Genomic DNA, 19,211 nt, shown 5'->3' with positions numbered 1-19,211 from the left:
GGCGCTATGCAGCAGATTCCAAGCAGGAGGAACAGAAAGGTCGTTTAGTAAAGCTCAATTTCAGCATAGGGTGCCTGGGGGTGCTGAACCGAAAGCAGTCTGGAGAGCTGCTTTTGGGTTCTTTGTGGAGAGTGAAATTAAGCTTTCACCTGTCCTGGACAGACGTAAAGACAACATGCGGTACCTACTTCCTTAGCTGGTACTTTCTGACACCGCCTTGGCTCTGGCACTCCACGGCAGAATCCAGGAACAGCACTTAGCAGTTTCTCTCTTTGCCTTTTTCACACCTCCGAGCTCAGAAAGAGTTAATAGCATACAATCCTATTATTATGAATTTTTCCTTCCTCCTGCGGAATTGAAGTGGCCTCTTTGAAAGGAAAAATAAAATAAAATAAAATGAAATAAACCTCTGTTAACAGGAGTATAAATACTGCTCTGAAAACACATTCGGAAGATGCCTTCCAGGATGGTTATCTTTTTTCTTTTTCTTTTTTTTTTTTTTTCCTTTTTTCCCTTTAAAACTGTGACCACTGCACCGGTTAAGGCTGTTTTACAATATATATATTTCAAATAAAACTTTAATATTCAAGCTTACCAGATTGATGGATCGTAACAGGTAAAATGGAACTCTTTACAAGGTAAACCATGTAGTTGTACAAAATAGAATTAAACCTTCACCTGTGTAAACCGAAAAGAAATCCTGCCTCGCATAAAAACACAGAACCTGTTTACAAAAAGGAATGTGTATGACATTTGGACTCCCTTGTAACTGCCATATCCTAGCAACATCTCAGCTGTTTTAGTAAAGGAACTAATCGTCGATTTTAAACTGCAGTGAATTTACCAAACATTTTCACTATAGACTTCTGAAAGCTTTTACAGTAAGAAGTTATCAACAAAAGCAGGCACGTTAGTGTACAAAAACGTTGTTGATTTTTTTCCTGTTTCTTTTTCAAAGTGCAGGTTTTTCTCGATGTGCATCTTACAAGACTGACAAATGTTTTAACTCACTAAATCTTAGAACAGAACTCAATTCTCCCGAGGAGTAGTGTAAACGTTAAAGATCCCCAATACATCTCTAGTAAACGTGACACGAATGTCTCTGCGTTGTTCAGGAATTTAGCTCTTTTGAGAGGTAAAGAAGCTTCATGACACCTTTTCCTTACACTGGCTGGTTATCATAAATGGGTAACTCTGGACTGCTAAAGCTGGAGACTGATGAATCACTTGAAGGGAACTAAACTTGGCTACGGAGGAGAGGCGGCAGGAGGAACGAACCCTTCGGCGTTTCTTGCGCAGCCTTCGGAGAACCCAGCCGCCGGCGGACAGACGGACGGAGGGGCGGCGGGAGGAGGGCAGGGAGGGAGAGCTTCCGCAGAGACAGACGCGCGGCGCGGGGCCGTCCAGTCGGGGGCCGGCGGCCGCCCCGAGCCCCGCAGCGCTTTGCCCCCGGAGCCGCTGCCGCTGGCGGTGCCGTCGGGGCGCGGCGCTAGGTGCCGTGGGCGCAGGGCTCCCCCGGGTAGATCTCCTCGTAGGCGGGGGGCTGCTCGCTGGGCAGCGGGTAGCAGTACGGGTAGGAGGCGTTCAGCTCGGGATCCATGGGCGAGTAGCCGGGCAGCTCGACGGACGGGTGCCCGCCGCAGTGCACCTCCACGCCGGCCTCGTCGAAGACGTGGAAGACGCCCACGTTGATGTAGGAGACGGCCTGGAAGGGGCAGTCCCCGGGGCTGAGCTCGGGCTCGCCGCCCGAGAAGAGGGAGCCCTGGCTGTGGCGAGGCGCCCGCCGCCCGCCGCCGCCCCTCCGCCGCCGCCGCCGCCCGCCCGCCGGGGCCGCCGCCGCCGGGGCCGCTCTCCGCCGCCGCCGCCGGCGCCCGCGCTGCTGCGAGGCCTTGTAGTTCTTGACGAGGAGCAGGTTCAGCAGGCCCAGCAGGCACTCCAGCGCGTTGAAGACGGTGGAGAGCACCAAGCCGCGCTGGTAGTCCCGCAGCTTCTGGCAGCGGAGCGCCGCCGCCGAGCCGTCGGGCGCCGCGGGGCCGCTCCGCGGGCGGGCCGCGCCGCCGGGCTGCAGCAGGCAGTAGTGCGAGTACTTCCTCTCCACCAGCGACACGGTGTCGCCGTCGATGACGGCGCCGGCGAAAGCGCTCAGCACGCCCAGCATGAACACCAGCACCCCCAGCAGCAGGAAGTTCTGCCGCCCCCCGGGCGACGCCTTCTCCACCGGCCCCGACGGTGCGGCCGCCGCAGCCTCGCTCCCGCCGGGGCCGGGACCGGGACCGGCGCCGGGGCAGGAGCCGGGGCCGGAGCCGGAGCCCGAGCCGGAGCCCGAGCCGGAGCTGGGGCCGGGGCCACCGCCACCGGGGTCGGGGGCCGGGGCCGGGGCCGGGGCCGGGGCTGCGGGCGCCTCGTCGGGCGGGCGGCAGCAGAGTAGCGCGGCGGCGAGCAGCGAGAGGCCGGCGGCCAGCAGCAGCCCCGAGTAGAAGGCGCCGGCGGCGGTGCCCAGCCGGAAGGGCTCTCCCTTCAGCTCGGAGCCCAGCGAGAAGCACTTCAGGCCCACGGCGGCGGCGCTGAGGGCGCAGGCGAGCAGGAGGCAGCTGGAGAGCGCGGCGCAGGCTCCCCGCACGCTCCACTTCATCCTCCGCGCCGCCGCCGCCGCCGCCGCCCCGCCGCCCGCCTCATCCTCCTCCCGCGGCCACCCCCGGCCCCGCGGCGGCGGCGGCGGCGCGGCGCGGCGCGGCCATGCGGGCGCGGCGCTCCCCGACGGGGCGGTTCGGCTCCGCTCGGCTCCGCACGGCAGGCAGCCGCCGGCCGCAGTGAGCCGGGCGCGGCGAGCGCACACGCTCCCCCCCCCCGCCTCCCGGCCGCCGCCGCCTCCTCGTCCCCGCCCGCCCTCTCTTATCGCGGCGGCTGCGGGGAGGCGATTAATTATGGATGGGAGCCGCGGCTGCCGGAGGGGGGCGGCCCGACGGCCCGGCGGGGGGGCGGCGGGGTGGGCGACCCCCGGCCGGACCGGGGCTGTGGGCTCCTGGGGTCGGGGCGCACGATGAGGGGTACGCGGGCGGCGGGGGCTCAAACCCTGCGCGGAGGGCTTATCCGCCTGCTGTCTATCTCCGGTGGAAATGTTTTAACTCGAATTAATATATTTTTATTTACTTATCCATGCATTTATCTATGTATTTATTTTTCTCGCTTGCTCCTGCAGGAGACCCACGGCCCGTGGTGCCCCCCTGTGACCGCGCTGCAGTGTGGCGGCGGCGGACCGAGTACCCCGCACCGCGCTGCCCGCCGCAGCCCCCCCCCCCCCCCCCGCCTCCCTCCCTTTATTTGCGCTCGGCCGGCCGGCCCCGGCGGGACCGCTGCTGCTCGGGGGCGGCGGCCGGGACGGCACCCTCGGGGCGCCTCGTCCGGGCAGATGGAAGCCGCTGTACGTGCCGAGAGGGGAGAGCACCGCTCCCTATCCGGCCGCGGCGTTTGGGCATCGCCTCCCGCTGGGACTTTGGCCGGGAGCGAGGGGACCGAGACGGGGGCTGCGGGTTCCGGAGGACTCTTCCTTGCCCGTCCGTTCTCCTTCCGGGAAGCTGCAGCCTCCCGCTCCCCCATTTTCCCCCTCTGCCACGCACACTCCAGCGCCTTGCTGGGTATTTTTAGCCGGCGCCGCTGATTAGCATTCAGGGGAGCAAGCGAAGGAGAGAAAACGATTTCTAAGCCGCTTTCTCTTCGCTTTCCAACAGGGGCAGTGCACCTGTTTGCGAGGGGAGCTACGGGCTGCGATCCGATGTTCTGCGTCCCCCGGGGCCCCACGCCTTCTCCCCCTGCGTGGGGACCTTCTGCACCCCATCGGGGCAGCCGCGGGCGCGGGGCTTTGCTCCCTGAGCCACCCCTCCCCATGGGGTTCTCTGGGCCCTGCTCTCGGTGGCTCTGCCGTCTCCACTGGCGCTGTCCCAAAGGGATGTGGTGTCCCTTGGGGCCAAGAGGAGGAGGTGATGTTGCCTCCCGAGGTCTTTGTTGAACTCTAAACGTTGCCTTGAGAAGCACAACAAACATGGACTGAGTCCCGCTGTCAGTTCTGAGGGCTCCAGGGACACAGTGCCTGTGTGGGTGTGCTGGGAAAGGAGCTGTAGCTCCTGCGAAGGAAGCACATAATGACCTTATGCATGGAGCGGGCAAAGTACCTTAATCCCTGACACACAGCATAAGGGTGCTTACCTGTGAAGGAAATACGATGTGATCTGCATCATTTCATTCTTACTGTCATGAGCTTAATGGGCTTCAGAGAAGGATTAGCTATTACGAATAGAAAGAACATTCACTTAACATGAAATGGGACAAAGATTAAGAAGGGATCTCAACCTTATGTGTCACCTTATTAGTCAGCCCTCCACGGGCAATAGCTAGGGGAGAAAAAGCAAGCCCTTGACAGGGGTCAGCTCATTTCCTTCTTGTGTAGAGCTGCCTGCCTGGCGCTTCGGTAACTGTCAGAAGGGGGCAGGTGGGCTTCTCCAATGCAGTCCTTCACCACTTCCTATGCTCTTGGCTTTTTTGTCTTCCTTATCTTGAATATCATCCTGTGGGTGCCCCATCCCTGGGTTAGATGGGGCCCTGGGGAGCCTGGTCTGGCGGATGGTAACCCTGCTCAAGGCAGTGGGTTGGAGCTGGATGGGCTTTGAGATCCTTTCCAACCTGAGCCATTCTGTGATTCCACGATTCTATGATCTTGTATGGAAGAGACATTTCTTTCATAGAATCGTAGAATCACAAGGTTGGAAAGGACCTACAGGATCATGTAGTCCAACCATCCTCCCATCACCACTGCTACCACAAGCCACTAAACCATCTCTCATAGCTCCTCATCCAGACGCCTCTTGAACACTGCCAGGGACGGCAACTCCACCACCTCCCTGGGCAGCCATTCCAGCTCCTGGCCACTCTCTGAGAGAAAAAGCTTTTCCTTATGTCTAATCTAAACCTCCTCTGGTACAACTTGTGGCCATTTCCTCGGGTCCTGTTTGTCGCCTGGGAGAAGAGACCAAACCCCTCCTCGTCACAACCCCCTTCAGGAAGCTGTAGGGTGTAATGAGGCCGAGCCTCCTCTTCTCCAGTCTGAACAATCCCAGCTCCCTCAGCCGCTCCTCATAAGATTTGTACTCCAGACCCCTCACCAGCTTCATTGCTCTTCTCTGGACACGTTCCAGAGAAGAGCCCTGTGTTTGCAGCAGGAGGCTGATCTTGGTTAGCGTTCCTAACAGCTGTGCATGGTGAGAGACTGTGCTGGTGGGCAAGTTTAATAAGGTAATTAATAATTCTGCTGCATATTTTTGTTTCTCCTCTGGGGCAACTTGCTCCTGTTGACCTTTTCCAAATCTTTTCTTGCCTGTTCCTCCCCAGAAGCACTTTCTGGCTTCCGAAGACCATGTTCAATATGCAGGGCTGGAAGTTACACTACCATCATGCTCCCCCATGTGTTATTTATTATTCACAACCTCCTGGGTTTCAGTGTCACTCCGAGTTAGTACAATTTGTCATAGGGCTGTTTAGCACTTTGCACTGTGGCACATGCTCAGTAAGAGGAGACTCTATGAGCACACACACATACAGAATAAGGTTATTAGCATATCCTGCTCATTCAAATTCAACTCTCTTTGAAAAAACTATCAGAAAACACAGTAACAAGGCTCTTAAGTTGGTAATAACAGACACAAGACTCCATAAATACTCCATCATATGTTATATATCTTGCATTAAAAAATTTGCTGGAGCGACTAAAAAGTGGCTGGCCTACCAGCAGCCTACATGAAGGTTCTGGATCCCAAAGCATGCAACTGATCACAGCTGATAGCCCATTTGGGTTGAGGTTAGGATGTCCACTTGTGTGTTTGTAGGTCTCATTGGTTGGCCTGGTCTGACTGCTGGGTTGCATGTGGGTTCCTGCAACACAAGGAGAGAGATTTCTGAGTCACTTGGCAACGTTTGTCACCTAAATCAGTCACTGCTGGCGAGTCGGTCTGACAGCCACAGTTAATAGCACAGTTAGGATCTGATGGGACTGTGCTACGGTTGCTAAGCATGAAGTATTGTCAATGGCACGTGTTTTGATACTCTGGGTGTTAGTTTTGTCCTCAGGCTTTGCTAGACACCTTCTTCTTAAATGTCCAAATCAAAATTTATCACAGTTGTTTTCAAGAGTACTTCTGTCGGGCTTCGGAACATGCGTGTCAAGTTTGGTGGGAGAGCAGCCCGGGCCACACGTGCCGGTAGTAGAGAGGACCACAGGTACAGGAGAGGTCACTTACGGCCAGGTCCTGCCCCCAGGGAGGAGCAGTGGGGCTTGGGCACAGATTTTGTTTAGCTCGGGGGGGAGAGGTGAAGTGCTGCGCTGGGTGCCAGGTGGGCACTGCCATGACAGCAAAGCAGGCTTGCTTCGCTCTGTGTGAGTGGAGCTGGGTGTTGGCACTGGGGTGCAGTTCAGCCTCTCCACTTTTTGTGGTGACTCAGTGGCACGAAGGACGACAGAGCTATTAATTATTTGCTCTCCAGGCTGGGAAGCTAAACTGCGTGTTTGTAAAATGGATGGAGATCTTCAGCTTACACCACCAAAGTGCAAAGCATTGCATTATTTTATTGTCTACTTCTCCTCCTACACTGCATTTATGGTAAGATGTATGTGTTGTTATTTCAATGCCAGTTTGATAAATGGGTGTCATAGCTTTGACTATTCATTCATGATGGCTGTGTAACCTCCCATAACTTATTCTGTTGCTTACTGTTGCTTTTTTTTTCTTCTTCTTTTTTTCCTGGTTCTACAGAAGGCATTGTGGACTGTAAAATCTTTTTACAAAAATTTCTTTATGCCCCATTATTAGGAGTACATTAGAAATTAGATATTTGAAACTCTGAACACAGCACATATCACATTTTGTTCTGGTCCTTGTTCTTTTTCATTTGCAAGTCCTGCCAGCATGTTTCCAAGTATTTGAGGCCTGCTCTTCCACTTTCACAGTTCTTCTACGTGGAAGTCTCATCTTTGAGGGAAGTTTATGGAAAATAAGGAGCACACCTTGGGAAAGACAGTAAATCATGCTACAGTCTTGGAGCTGGCTGCTGGCTGGACAGTGATGAAAGACAGAGATAAAGAGATTATTATGAGATACATTTATACTAAGGAGCAGAGAGATTTGGGAAGAAAATAGGAGTTAACATGTAGAGAGATTGTGGATGTCCCGCCTTCAAGACACTCCAGGTCAGGCTGGATGGGGCTCTGAACACCTGATGTAGCTGTAGGTGTCCCTGTTCACTGCAGAGGAGTTAGACTAGATGATCCTTGCAGGTTCTTTCCTGTTCAAACGATTCTTTGATTCTATAATTCTAAGAGAAAGCAGACAGTATGCTTGAAGCTGGAGTTGCGTGGTTGCTTGGGCAGCTGTTAGTCATAGGAATTTGGGATCAAGGGAAGCAGGGTTTGAGAAATCAAGGATATTGACTCAAGGTCATTTGCAGAATAGGACCAGGGGATAATTCAGGTTGGAAGGGACCTTGAGAGGTGCCTAGTCTGACCTGCTCAAAGCAGGGCCCTCTCTGAGGTCAGGTTAGGTTGCTGAGGTCTTTGTTTGGTCGGGTCTTGAAGACCTCTGAGAGTGGAGATGACACAGCCTCTCTGGACAACCTGCTCCACAGCCTGACCGTTCTCATGTGGGAAAATCCGTTCCTTTTATTCTGTCTGAATCTCTCATTGCACATGCTGTCCATTACCTCCCGACATGCACTGCTATAAACACCTTCCCCACCTCCTTGAAGCCCTCCCATAGGCTATGGGTTAGAAGCCCAGAGCCATGTCAGCCCCATGCCGAACCAGCTGTGGCCCTACTGCCCTTCTTAGTGAGGCAGTGCTCCAGTCCCGCCCCACCACTACATGTCCCTGCCTGGTTTGTCAATATTTCTCCCACCCATGGCCCCAGGTGGCACACAGATGAGGCCTGATAGTGTGGTTCTGTGATCATCAGCCTGCAGTCACAATTGAGGTTGGTATCTACCCCATGTCTGCCATCCCACTGTTTCTATCTAGCCTTCCCGGGAAAGTAAGGACAAAGCATGGGAAGAATTAATGGAGCCTGCATCAGCAGAGTTTGCCTGTGCTTGGTTAATCTGAGCACTCCCACAAGTTTTTCAGAACACCCTTGTTTCTTGGCTTTGTTCCTTTGTCCTGGCTGAAATGTGTGCTTCCAGTCACAGTGAGGGGCCCAAGAAGATCTGCCCAGGCCCTGTGAGCAGTCTTTACTACTGTTCTAGTTGGAATGCTCCCGGACTGGAATGAAAAAAGGGTGGATCCTGTGTGCAGAGGGATCTTGTCTTTTTACAGTAAAGTGGTCATTATGTGAGGAGCAGTCTATGTTTACAGGGCTGTAAAATGGGACACAGGCTAGTCTGTTGTTTGCTGTCGCATTTGTAAAATCAGTTATTTGCTATTATTTGTCAGATTACTTAAGGACCTCTTTCTGTCGCTTATTTCACAGAGTTGTTCAATTACAACATTGCAGAAAATACCTGTTGCTTTCCTATCTGCCATCCTAATGGTGGGACTTGGATGGCATTTGGCTCTGTGGGTTCTGAGAAACTGCTAAGTTAGTGCTAAAAGATTGCTGACTACCTGGTTACCTCAAAACCCTGCTCTGTGGGCTCACTGAATAGTTCAAAGTGTGTTTCAGTTCAGGCAGTGTTTGAGGTATTACCTCAGCAAAGGCTGAAGGCTGATGCATGTCTTAGGTTCATGTCAGGCCTTCAGTGTAGGACCTGAGCAGCGGTCATAAACTTCTGCTTTGTACCTGCCACCTGCTGAGTGGTGAGCTGCAACAGAGCTCTTCTAGGAGCTTCAGGAGGTTAGCAGTGTTCCCTCCAGGCCCAGGTAAGTGGAAGCTATTTCCTTGTGTAGTAGAAAGTGTGCTGCCTAGCCATGTCCTCTTGTTTGACATTGTACACTGCAGTGAACTGGACACAAAGCTGCTCTGCATCTGAGTGGAAGAAAGGTGGTGTCCCAAGGAAGCAGGGATGGATCAGATGTCATCTTTTCCTGTTCAGCTATTGAATGAAGCATCTGATCAGTCTCACCTGCCCTGATCCAAATTTAGCTGCTGGGTTGGCATGGGAGTCTTGAAAACTCCCTGCACTGGTGCTGCTCTGTCTTAGATGAGGCCCTGCTGAACTCTTATCCCGCTTTGTGTGTTCTTCTTTTAGCCACAGCAACCTTAGCTTCTGTACAGAATGAAACTACAAGACAAGGAGAAGAAGGGCAGAGAGCAGGTTCCCACTCAGGCCAGAGCTGTAATACAGGGAAGGTGTGTTTTGGGACCTCCTCTGATCCCAATAATATGAAAATCATTCTCCTGCCAAGGGCTGGCCTGTAGCAAAGCTAACCCATAGGATTTGGTGGAAGGTATAACTCCCTTCCACCATGACTTCTCCTTTTGCCTGTGTATTGGAAAGAGGAGTAACCTTGCTTGGTCCTTGAAAGCAGAGGCTGCAGTGAGCCTGCCTTCAGACTGAAGATGTCTCCCATTCATATCTACAGCCTGGGACTTGTCTGCCTGCTGCCTGGGAGCCTTGCTGTGGTGAACTGCGGTTCCTGCTCTGGCCTGATAACAAAACTGCTGTCCTAGTTTCCTATCGTACCTCGTCCCTTGGAGAGGGCTCTGTCCCTTTCTGTGCTGCTTGTCTGATCTTTCCCAAGGCAGTTACTGTGAGTGATCCTGATCAAAGTGCATCCTTCTCCATGTCAGTCAAAATCACTTAGAGGCGTGGGTTGGCAAGTGGAGGGTAGTGAAGCCGGAAGAGCTGAAGGAGCTGCAGTTGATGGGACAGGGGACACAAAGTCCTTCTCACCCATGGGAGCAGCTGCTGGTTGGAGCTGACATCAGGAAGCCCAGGGAGTGCCAGCCTCTTTGCCCAGCCCTTGCCATTTCTTTGCTGCCAGGTTGCCTCCTGCTCAGCTCCCTGCTCAGCCCCTTGCCCAAACAACGTGGCTGCCGCAAACCAACATCTTCACACTGACTTCACTTAGCTGCTGCCGGAGTTGCATTCCTCACTGGCCTTTAGCCAGCATTGCAGATTGGCATCCTGTGTTTTGCATACTCGCTTGCATGGCCTGTGTGTTAGAAGTATCATGAGATGGTTGGAACAGGATGCCCAGGGAGGTGGTGGAGTCATTGTCCCCGGAGGTGTTCAAGAACTGTGTGGATGTGACACTGAGGTACATGGTTGGTGACCATGGTGGTAGTGTACTGATGGTTCTACTTGACTCTTTTAGTGGATTTTCCAACCTTAATGATTCTGCGATTCTATGATTCTATGATGAAAGGGCAGTGCAGAGATTTTCTTTAGTCCCTAGGACAATCTGTAGCCTGTTTCTAAGGAGTGGAGGGTGAAGAGTAACCTCTTGGCTGAAATTCACTGTATAAGGATCTGCAACAACACTGGAAATATTTTTAATTTTTAAAAGTCTCAAAATTTAAGTACCTAGAGTACCTAGTAGACGGCTTAAGGAAATTCAAGGGGCTTCATAATATGGTCAGCCCATGCAGCCTGTTGAACCTGTGTGCGTCATGTCCTTATCAGAGCCCTCATAAACATCACCCACTTTCCTCTTCAACTGCCTGTTGGAAAGCTGTGCTGACCCTGTCTGCTCTGATGATTGGAAACCTCTCTACTATTTCAGCACTAAATGTGTTTTGTGGCCAGGTTGCTCTCATTTATTCTGTGCCAACATTGTCCTTTATCTTAAATGGCTCTTCTCCTCTGATGTTTACTCTTCAGATGTATTTATAGGCAGCAAACATACCCCTCTGGGCTTTCATTTTTCTAGACTAAAGAAGCCAAATATATATTTATATATGTATATTTAATTTTATTTCATTTTAGTTAGAAGCTCTGCATGCTCTACAGTTCGAGTTCATCATCATCCATTAAACAGGGCAATATAACACACCTTTCGCTGTCTTACCGAGGCCTTGGATGGTGATATTGCAGCTTTCCCACTCCTAGCAGTGAGTCCTTGTGTAATCGTCCTGGAATTTGTAATTGCTTTTTGCCCAAGTTCTTTCTGTGGGATGCTACATCCGTATCTCTCACATCTGGTTGTTTGTCAGCAGTGTAGCTCCACGATGCGGGGCTCCCAGTTGAGAGCAGCCTTTCACTGAGGACGTTTACCCTTGTTTTACTGATCTCTCCCCTCCGCTTATTCCAGTCTTCAAGGTAATCCAGCTTTTGCCTTTCAGATATTTTGAACATCTTCTGTGTTGGCATTGCCCTTGTGCCTCCTGGACCTCATGGTGCTCTATTTGCTACCTTCAGTCAGTTTAATGGTTGCTTTCACAGTACACCCTGCTGTGGTCTCCCTCTTAGCAAGCTGCTGCCTTGCTTTTCAGTTCTAGTACCTGTTTCTGCCAGCTTATCAGTCAGCTTCCCATGTAATGCAATTTCACAAACTTTACTGAAGCCTGGAGAAGCAGAAAATCAGTGATACCACCAAAGGAGATAGGTGTGTTCAAACTCTGGCAAGCCCATACTGTGTTTTATCTCTGCTCATTTTAAAGTGTGTCTTTTATTACTTTTTTTTTCATCCCCAAAACACTTGTTCTGGTGCCTGGTAAGGGTCTATATAGCATACACAGACATCTTACTGTACTTCAGGAAGGGGAAACATAAGCCTAAATTTGTTTTTCTCCACTATTTTCCAATTTTTTTTACTTTACAGTGGTTGTTTCCAGCCAGTAGGTTGCATCCTTTGCCCCTCCTGTAACATTAGGTTGAGCCTGTCCATTCCTCTCAGTTTCAGCCTGTGAAGATTTGTGAGTTTAGGATCCACTTTCAGTGCGGCAGCTTCCTTGTCTTCAGTGCTTTCAGTTCCATGGCAGGTCCTTTATTTTGTCCAGACTCAGTGCCATCTTTATTGAAAGCCATGAAGATAAACTACTCCTTAAATTACTACTTTTTATTATTATTATTGCTATTTCCTTTTCTCTTGCTTACTGTCTAGCAGCTCGAGTTTTTCTTTCCTTATCTTCTTATTTACATAACTGGCAAGCTCTTTTTACCTCCTTTTGTGCAGTGTAGATCTGCTCAGCTTGCTAATTCCCTCTTTGCTCTCCAACTCTTCACCATACTTGTGAGTGAGGTTTTCAGCCATTCTTTCTCTTATCCTTCCACATGATTTGTTTCATCTCCATCTTTGCATCCTGGCTTGCTGGTGGCTGACTGCCAGCACTCTTAAGGATTTTTTTTGGTGATGAAAGTTTTTCCATATTTTAAATGCTTCCTCTCACATTTATCTGCCCTTTCCTGGCTTAGAGGTGGATTTCCAGTCCTCTCCTTTATCAGTTTATCAGTCTTTCATGTATTGTTTTACCACTTATGTAGCCTCTCTTTCTTCTTTTGCTTATCAGACCTTCTGTCCATTTCTTTTTGACCACATCATCTCTCTCTCCTTAGTTTCCCTTCCATTCTCTATTTACAAATAGTTCCTCAGCTCTAGTTTTGTTTGTCTAGTGTGACTTTTCCTTTGCTACATCTTTGTCGTGCGTTGATGATGACTAAAGATCTATCCTATATACATGCACCCTCTTTTCTTATTTTTCTTCTGCTGTGGCTGAATATTCGTATTTGAGTCTGAGGTGTCTTAGGGATTTTTTTTTTTTTCACAAGAAAGCTGTAAAGGATGCTCAGCATGCCTCATCCTTCTCATCTGCTGTTGATGTCTGCAATTTTTTCAGGTCTTCTCATCACTGTCATCGTTTCAGACTTATCTTTCTTGCCTTCATCTTCAAAAGCATGGAGGTACCTCCCACTATATATGCAACTTATTTTCTGTTTGCTCGATTCTTTCACTGCTGCCTATTGAGCATATGAATTCCTTTCCCCCTTGTCAAGCTAGTGTACATATGTATATATTTGATTTTGTTGCTGTCTCACAGTGGTACCTATATTTCAGGACCTCTTTTGTCCTGTGTCTTATGGGATCAGAAGAGTGTGAAAGCCAATGAAAACTTGCCTGTTTTTTTTTTTTTTTCTGTTAATAACACTGGGTTATTTTTATTGGCTGTCCTGTGCCACAGCTCAGGACATCAATGTTTATGGGAAAAGCTTTGTAGCTGTGTGCTGTCAGCCTTCAGAAAGAAAGTATGGATTTGCCATTTCCTGTTATTTGAAGGATGCTCAAGCGGTTTATTCTTGGCAAGACAGTGATATTAGACTTTGAACTAGAATGGGGAAAGAAGCCCATATAGATCAGCAGAAACTGGTTAGACAAAATTGCAGTGTAATAGAATGTCTGTTTGTTCTCTAGATTTTCTCCTGCTGCTGTTCAGTCCTGGGCTGTGTTGTACGTGAACCAACAGCAGGGAAGTCCTTGCTGATTCCTTTGGTAGGCAGCGGTGTTTCCTGATGAGAACAGCCCCGCACCAAGCTGCAGGTTTCAGAGATGGCCTCTGAGGAATGCTGTCCAGGTAATTCTGCTTTCCTTTGCAGGAGAAAACCCAGCTGCTGAATTGGAGCTGAGAGACAGGGAAGATGAACTGATATGAGTCCACTGCATACACAGACTTTACCTTGGAGGAAAAGGAATGCTACATGCAACCCACCATGAAAACCAATTCCTATTGGATTCACAGGTGGCTAAGCACCTAAACATAGGAGGTGTTGATACTATGTGGGTACAGATTCCTGTTAAGGGGCTCTGAAATAGCCTCCAGCCCTACCCACCTCTCAGCACTGTGATCTCAGTCTCTTTACTGATGGTGTGGGCTGATTCCCTTACCTCCTGACAAGGCACTCACTAAATCACAAGCCTGTTCTCTGCCCCACCTGAGCTCCGTGGGAGCAGGGATGAGAGGAGGAAGGTGCAGAGGTCTTTATTGAGGCAGTGCAGGAATGGAGGGAATTCACTGTAGACTGGGGCAGGTGTTCCCAAGAGCTGCTATATGCCTTTTCAGCAGTTGGCACTGTTTGTTTTTGCTTTTGTGCATGTTTAGTATGTCTTTTTTTTTACTGTAAATCTTCCCCATACTGCTCCATATAATATGTGCTATTTGTAGCTATTAAATATACTTGTTTCGAGATAACTCTTTGCAGTACGGCACATACGTAATTAGGCATAATTAACTCAAATTAACCACATTAAGTTTAGCAACACTCCTCCTGCCATATTCTGAAGCTGGCTTTAATGGGTTTTGTGACTAACAAACACACATTCACAGGTTCAAGTTCTACAGATTCATTTGTATTCCAGGTGTTCCCCTTTACCATTCCCGCACTGTGCCACTGAATCCAATCATTTGTCATTTGGTTGTCTGCATAATTAACTTGCAGCCTGCAGAATTCCTCCCCTCTGAAGGCAGGATCCTCACAGTTCACCCTTGGTGCTCTTTGCATAGCAGAACTGGGGATCTGCTGACCATAACCCTGGCCTACCGAGGCACCCCAGTGCCCAGCACCTCTCTTTCTGGTGAAAGAAATTCTCAGTCTTCCTCTGCAGCTGGGTCTGGTGTCTGACGGCGGTGGCTCTCGGTCCTTCAGAGACTGGAGAGCATGTTTTTTAGTGCATCATCCTCCAAAGAACAGCTGGATACAGCCGGATTGCTGGTGTATATTGCAATGTTTACTCTGTGTCCTGTTCATGAAAAACAGAAAGCGTGCTCGCAGTGAGCACAGGAATGCTGGCAGTGGCATAGAAGGTATCCTAGCTGGCTTCTGCTTCCTGACATCTATGAAACAGTTCATCGTTCTCCAGTTTTCCAAGGCTGCATGGTTATTAATTTGCTTCAGGTTGTAATCAAGCTGTCACTGATTTTAATAGGCCTTGGATCAGACAGGCCTCAGTTTTTGTACGGTTTCCATTACACTGCTAATTAACTTAGTATGCAGATTTAGCAGTGAAGCTTAAGAGATTTCATTTAGTTTTTATAATTTAATTGCAGAAACACAGCAATAAATGCAGATGAGAAGTTATGCGCAATTAATATTGACCCAGGACTACTCTAATGTCAGACGCTTGTTTCTGAAGACTTGGTGGGAATCCAGTGTGTTACATATTGATTTTGTAAAGCAGGGTTTTCAAAGAACCTCGTGCTGGCTTAGTTGCATTCTTCCTGATCAAGACTGTGTGATATCTTGATGTCTGCCACAGCCAACGCTGATGGAAAGCCCTGCCTCTTGGTGATGCTAGCAACAGTGTTGTTACCTCATGCAATTTTTTCCCCCCCCAAAATGCTAAAACAGCAAATAAGCAGAACTGATCTCTGTATGGGTGTGTGCGTGTCTGTGTGGAAGGCAGGATAGGATTTTTATAGTGGCTTCTAAGAGAGGATAATTTAGAGCTGTTGATGAACATCTTACCGAATGTTTGGGGAATTACGTGCTCTTACCACTGCACTCACTGTGCTTTTGCCTGATGTGGAAGAATCTGTGCAGTGTTGGAAAGGGAGTTTGGTGTCCCTGCTGACCTTGGTGGAGCCTGCTGTTGGAAAGACTCACTGTCTGCCATAAGATGTGTAGATATTAGTCCCCTTGGAAGCATGCTGAATTCCTATCTGCTTTGGAGAAATGACTCAAAGAGTCACTGGGACTTACACTTTATGTGGCAGAGGCTATCATATTGTAGAACAGAGTTGGAGTATCTGCTGGGAAGGTCAGTAGCCATAGCAAGATCACTCTACGTGGGATGTAGGTAAAAGAATCTAGTGGTGTGGAAACTGAACTGGAGAGTGGATAGCTTGAGAGGATACAGAAATGACATTACTGTAAGCGTCTAATAAATCAGGCAAGTATCTGGTTTGGGTGGTTCAGATAGAGCTGATCCTGCCGTGATACCTCTTTAGCCTGATTTTTGAATTTGCTGTACTTTGAAAATCTCTGGTGTTTGATATTTCAAGGAACGATGGGTCCACTCTGCTGTGATCGTGGCAGGGATGGAAAAGAAATCCTGCTGACCATGGGCATCCTCAGCCTCTGGGATCTGCCTGTTACCTGGGAAGATTCCCATGCTGCTTAATGTAGACGGGCGGGAACAGCATAAGACTTCGCCTTCAGTTGCAGTTTGAGGAAGTGAAGCTTAAAACCCCTCTAATGTCCTTGATATGCGTGGCTTTGGATAAAACCAACAGCTCCGGGACAGAAAAATGAAGCTCCTGAAGTAGCTGCTAGATTTAAATTGGAGGCAGTGGGGTTTGTGTGGTATGCATCTTTAGATTCGCCTCTCAACAATATGGGAGCAAGTAAGGAAGGAAGACTGGAGGGATGTTTGTGCCTTGTAACTTGTAGGAACTCACTGAGTTATTTCTGTAGGGCAGCAAAACTTCTTTCTTTGTCTAAAAACAGAACACAGACAGAGGCAGTGTTAAAAGTGTCTCAGCTGTCAAGCAGGATGGAGACAACAAATTGCACAGGTATACTGCAAATCTGGATGCTAAAGCCACAGTGGCATGGGAAAGCCCAGGAGCTGCTTTGGGCTGGTGTTTCTGGAACATGTTGCTTGGACCTGTTGTGCCTTGGGGTCTGCATGGGACTTGCACGTTTGAGATGTCAGGGCAGGGTGGGATGCCACAAGGTGCTCTGCATTCCCACAGCCTCATCCCTTTCCCACCAGATGTAGGCTTTCAGAAAAGAGGGGAGAAATGTAACCCTTTCCTCCTCACCCCATTTTGAAGGCAGTCTGGGAGGGGTTGCAGTTGAGGCGGTGCAGAGTTGGCGCTTGCAGCTTATTGCAGTTGTCAGTGCACTGCTTCTGATTGGAGAGCAGGAAAGCTGAACTGGGATGAGCAGCCCCCAAGTGCTGCTCCAGCTTCCTCTGGGAAAGCTCCATGTTGCTTTGTGGAGGGAGAAGTGCTAAGGGGATTGCCTCGGAGGCTGCAGATAGAAGAGAATACCCAGTTGCCTAGAATGTTTTTGAAGGCATGCTTTGTAGCACATGTGCACGACACAGCTGCTTTACCTGCTTCTGGGCATTCGACTGTGTTGAGCTTTGTGTGGTGACTCAGAGGGCTTTCCCTTGGTGGAACATGAAAGTTCATTTTGCAGTCCATCAGCTTACGTAAAGGTTTGAACTATTTTTGTTCAAGTGCATCGCTGTACATTTTTAGACTTGCTGAACTTCATGCACACTCTGTTTGCCAAATTCACCACTTCTCTTTGTCCAGGGAGAGAGCATCAAAATCCTTCTGTGGTTTTCAGGGAGTGCAGAGTGCTCAGTGAATGCAGCCCCATTGCCTGGTGTGTCTGAGTCTCAGGGGGAAAGCTGCTGACTTGTGCATGGTGTAATTGCCACTTTCTGGAAGTTACCGAAGATATGGACAAAGTCTAACACAGGAAATGCTGCATGGATTTAGAGTGTATTGAAACAGACTAAGGCAGATCCTTGCAGAGTGCAGTCCCTTAAAACCCTTGTGGTGTGAGTGTGTTCAGTCTTATCTTTGCTATTACGCAGAACTAAAGCTGTACATATCTCTGCTGTCTCTTCTTCATCCTCTATCTCACTTTATGCCGTTGTCCATTTTTCTGTGCTTTGATTCTTGGTTCTGATTTGTCAGTTCATCAGTCCCCCTGGTTTTTATTTGTATTTTTTCCTGTGGAAATTCCTAGGCCTGACTCAGTTTCCCTGTGCATACTTATGTAGGGAGGGCTGCAGGATGATCGAAGCTTTTCCTCCCTCCTTTCCTTTCCTCGGTGCCTCACCTTAACGTGCAAAATCCTTTTATGCTGGGAAGGAGCTTTGTACCTCCTCTTATTTTTTTCTGTGCATCATTTCCTCAGCGGAGAAGCAGGAGTGCCTGCGTGGTCTCGGATTATTTTTTTTTTTCCCAGATGGAATTTCTACTGGAGATGCCTTCTTGAAACAGTGTTTTCCAAACGTCACGTTTTTATGAATCGCTCTGTTCGTTGCTCCCCGCTGTCTTCCAGGACACTCTGAAAATGAGACTCTTTTTTTTTTTTTCCAGGAATTTTATCCTGCTGTGAATATTTATATAGATCAAGTTGCAGTAAAAACAAACAATTTTCTCATTAGCAATGCACCCTGCAGAAGTCAAATAATTTCTCCCGTGGCTCTGTCGGGGACACCGTGCACTTGGTGCAGGGGACAGGAAAAAAGGTTTTGGAAAAAGAGGGCTCAAGATTAACATCATGCTCTCTAATAGAATTCTTGAAATTAGCCATTTCATCATCCCATGTTTATTGTTTTAATTTGCTTTGATGGCATTCGGTATGGGAGCAGGAGGTACGGGTGTCCTTGTGTGCCACTTGCATGTGCAGAAGGTAAAGGGATACAACAGAGTCCTTTCCTGTGAGAAGTGCCTGAATCAGATCCTGGTCCTTGCTCCTTGTCCCCCTGCCAGGCTGAGTAGAGTTTGCAGCCAGTAGCATGCCGAGCCCTGGCTTTCTGATGGTGACGTGCCTGTGGATGACAGCAGACACCGTGGGGCTGATGGTCTGTGTGCCCTGCTGGGTTCTGCACTGGGCACATACCCACTGTATATATCATACCCACTGGCCAGAGTCTAAGTTTGGGAGAGAAGAAGAGGGAACCGAGGGCACAAGTCACCATTACTGGGTCGTGAAGATAAAAGGCATTCGTGTGCCGGTGACACTGGTGGAAGTGGTACAGAATGGACCAGTAGCACTACCTCAACTAGCCTGAGTGCCCATCAGTCAACTGCTCCCATCTCAGTAATGCAGCCCAGTGGTTCAGTGACTGGTGGAGATGCAGCATCTATGTGCAGGTGAAGAAAACACTCAGGGCCTCATTTTCCTGCAGGGGGGCATCTGAGCTCCACAGTGCAAACAGAGGTAGACTGAATATAAGGAAGAAATTTTTTACAGTATAGGTAGTGAAGCACTGGCACAGGTTGCCCAGAGAGGTGGTGGATCCCCCATCCCTGGAGACACTCAAGGTCAGGCTGGATGGGGCTCTGAGCACCTCGTCGAGCTGTCGGTGTCACTGCTCAATGCAGGGGAGTTGGGCTAGATGGCCTTTAAGGGGCCCTTCCAACCCAAACGATTCTATGGTTTTGTAATTCTTTGGTTGTGTACTTCCCTTTTGCCATTTCCCTTTTGCCACTCCAAAAAGTGATGGTTGGCTGTTGGGCTGCTGCCTCTGCTGCTTGGGTGCTGCTTTGCAACTTGTGTTTATTCCCAGAGCAAGAAGGAACAAACTGTTAGTGTGTCTGCCACCGCAGCACCAG

The 19,211-nt window shown here is 49.5% G+C and overlaps 1 protein-coding gene across 1 annotated transcript; it reads right to left on the bottom strand.

The window, feature by feature from the left end:
• Positions 1 to 482: 482 nt before the first annotated feature.
• On the bottom strand, positions 483 to 2,812 carry LOC100857745 (collagen alpha-1(I) chain-like). The gene has a single exon (XM_015280487.4). The coding sequence runs from the start codon at positions 2,630 to 2,632 to the stop codon at positions 1,490 to 1,492; it is 1,143 nt and encodes a 380-aa protein (XP_015135973.1). The 5' UTR covers positions 2,633 to 2,812; the 3' UTR covers positions 483 to 1,489.
• Between the last annotated feature and the right edge of the window lie 16,399 nt (positions 2,813 to 19,211).

The sequence above is a fragment of the Gallus gallus genome, chromosome Z (genome assembly GCF_016699485.2).
Source record: "Gallus gallus isolate bGalGal1 chromosome Z, bGalGal1.mat.broiler.GRCg7b, whole genome shotgun sequence".
NCBI classification, from domain to species: domain Eukaryota; kingdom Metazoa; phylum Chordata; class Aves; order Galliformes; family Phasianidae; genus Gallus; species Gallus gallus.
This window is presented reverse-complemented; position numbering and strand designations above follow the sequence as displayed.

Excerpts from the sequence above, each read along its gene's own strand:
- LOC100857745 (XM_015280487.4), bottom strand. The coding sequence starts at position 2,632 with ATGAAGTGGAGCGTGCGGGGAGCCTGCGCCGCGCTCTCCAGCTGCCTC.